The sequence below is a fragment of the Agrilus planipennis genome, unplaced genomic scaffold, assembly GCF_000699045.2.
Source record: "Agrilus planipennis isolate EAB-ADULT unplaced genomic scaffold, Apla_2.0 scaffold1572, whole genome shotgun sequence".
Classification (NCBI taxonomy): domain Eukaryota; kingdom Metazoa; phylum Arthropoda; class Insecta; order Coleoptera; family Buprestidae; genus Agrilus; species Agrilus planipennis.
In genome coordinates this window covers 1-2,375 of record NW_020440225.1, presented here as the reverse complement: position 1 = coordinate 2,375, position 2,375 = coordinate 1, and the positions used below count along the sequence as shown (strand labels likewise).

The 2,375-nt window shown below is 31.5% G+C and overlaps 1 protein-coding gene across 1 annotated transcript; it reads right to left on the bottom strand.

Moving 5' to 3' along the window:
* LOC108741406 (gustatory and odorant receptor 21a-like) lies at nucleotides 1–2,329 on the bottom strand (the record flags this gene model as incomplete). Its single annotated transcript, XM_025979622.1, has 3 exons — nucleotides 1–39; nucleotides 338–547; nucleotides 2,180–2,329. Coding segments are annotated over 3 exons (399 nt in total), but the record flags the coding sequence as incomplete, so codon positions are not given.
* Nucleotides 2,330–2,375: the final 46 nt, after the last annotated feature.

The window sequence follows — 2,375 nt, the reverse complement described above, 5'->3', positions numbered from 1 at the left end:
CGGTGGATTCATTTGTATAGCCATAAGAAATATTTGGATCTAAAAAATGATAAATTAAACCTTTATTTGTTTTATCTATAGTTAAGTCGTATTTAAAAATTAAAAAAAAATTGCTACACAAAACAATCAAGATTCTCATTTCGATAATACCTGCTTAGTTTGAACTAATAGTAAAATAAAAATAAAATTGACAATTTAATTAGATGAAATTTGTATGTTCTTTTCATGATAAAAATTACTGAAAACCAATTATTTTCGATTTTGATTTTTTTATGATGTCGAGTAATTTTTGTCTAATAACATGCATTATAAACTGATTAATTATTATCATAAGTACCTCTTCTGAAGTAGTGACATCAACTTTAGATAATCGAATATTTAATAATGTCGTTTGTACACGTTTGGCAATGTATTCGGATGCTTTATGAGAACAATCGCAAATTGTGAATAGTAAACCCATGGAATACGCAAAATCAACCAGCAAACCCATTTCCTTAAATGTAAATGTAAAACCGTGGTCGATTACCTCGCTGGTGAATCCATATGCCTACATCATTTAAGTTGCTGTACAAAAACAAAATGTAATATAATGTGGAAAATAACAAATTCACAAAACATCGTTTAGTAGCTAAATCTTTCCGATTTTGTGAATCGACGTTTCAAAGTCCTTGGAGTCGGATGCTACAGTTTTCAGGTGGATGTGTGTATGTGCGTATGTGCGATTATCTCGATAACGAACGTGGGACCAATTGCATTCGACACATAATCACGTAACTTAAAACTGATAAGGTTTTGAACAAAATCGGCCCAGCGTGATGCGGAAGTATTAAAGTTATTTTATATTATTTGAAAAACGTCTGCATTTTTTTACTACATATGATTTTCTACATACGATATCTTGTTAGCAGGATATCGTAATATAAATATTTTCAATCTTCGGTAGGTATGTCACATTTACGAACAGTAAAGTAAAGATTGATTTATTTACCCACAGTAATTTTTTCCGTTTCTGGTAATAATAATGAACAGTAGCAGAGCAATTAAATCTATTATGTTTATAAATAATAAAAGAAAACTTTTGACTGAACTCAATATTAATAAAATTGTAGCTATTTAATTTTCATAAACCAAAACTATCATTATAACTTTAAATAAATTAGAAGCGGTATTGACAAAATAATACTGTATGAAAATAAATAAAAGTAAAACAAAAATACTGGTATGCAAGGCAAGACAAAATAGGGAAAGAGCGAATATACAGATAGGAGACGAAAAATTAGAAGAAGTGGCCGATTTTAGGTATCTAGGAAGTCAGATAAGTCAGGACGGAAGGAGTAGTAGGGATATAAACCAGAGGAAAAAGAAGTCACTTCTATACTCGCGAACGATTCAGAAATTCGAAAAAGGTTGTCAAAGGTGTATGTTTGGAACACGGTGCTGTACGGGTGCAAAACATGGACAGTGGGCGGGGCGGAATAGAAAATATTAGAAACGTTCGAAATGTGGTGTTACATGCGAATGATGAGGATAACGTGGGTAGAGAATATTAGAAATGAAGAGGTATTGGAAAGAGTAGGAGAACAGAGGACTCTATGGAAGTCAATAAGAAATAAGCAAGATAGGACACCTTCTCAGACATGAAGGTCTAGTTAGAGACATATTAAAAGCAGCAACGGAAGTTAGGAGGGGTACAGCTAGACCTAGATTAGATTACTGTTCGCAAATAGTTAAAGGTATGGGTTGTTCTAGTTTTAGGGAAATGCGAAGATTAGCTCAGGATAGGAAAGAGTGGAAGTGCGTGTCCAACCAGTCTTAGGACTGACGACCTTATGATGATGATGATGAAAACTATCATTAAGCTTATTCACAAGAAATGGAAAATGATGAAGAAATTTTATTTATCTTTAAGGTAATCTTGAAAATTAAATTCATAATTGGATTTCTGTAGTTAAATTTATTTATATTTTTCACAGATGCAGCGAACTGAATTTTTATTGTTTCATCATTTGTTATTGTTTGAATGGTTGAATAATATAACATGTAGTTTTTCGTTTTTTTGTTGCGATAATGTAGGTGACTTAAGAAAACTATAACACATTAAACGCTAGTTGAGTTACGTTTTAAATTTAACGTTGGTGTGCAAAACTAATAATACGAAAAAGAAATAGGTAGAACTTACTGCAATAGTAACATTAGTAAGTAAAAACAGAGATAAAGTTGAATACGTTCTCGAATATGCACTGCCAAGTTTTTGAAGCAGTTCACTTAAACTCATCCAGAGTTTTTTATATAGTGCAACAAGAGTTGTTGTCACATCACCCTCCATATCCTGCAAATTTAAATTTCTTACAATCGGTTTTTATTAAAACTAATTT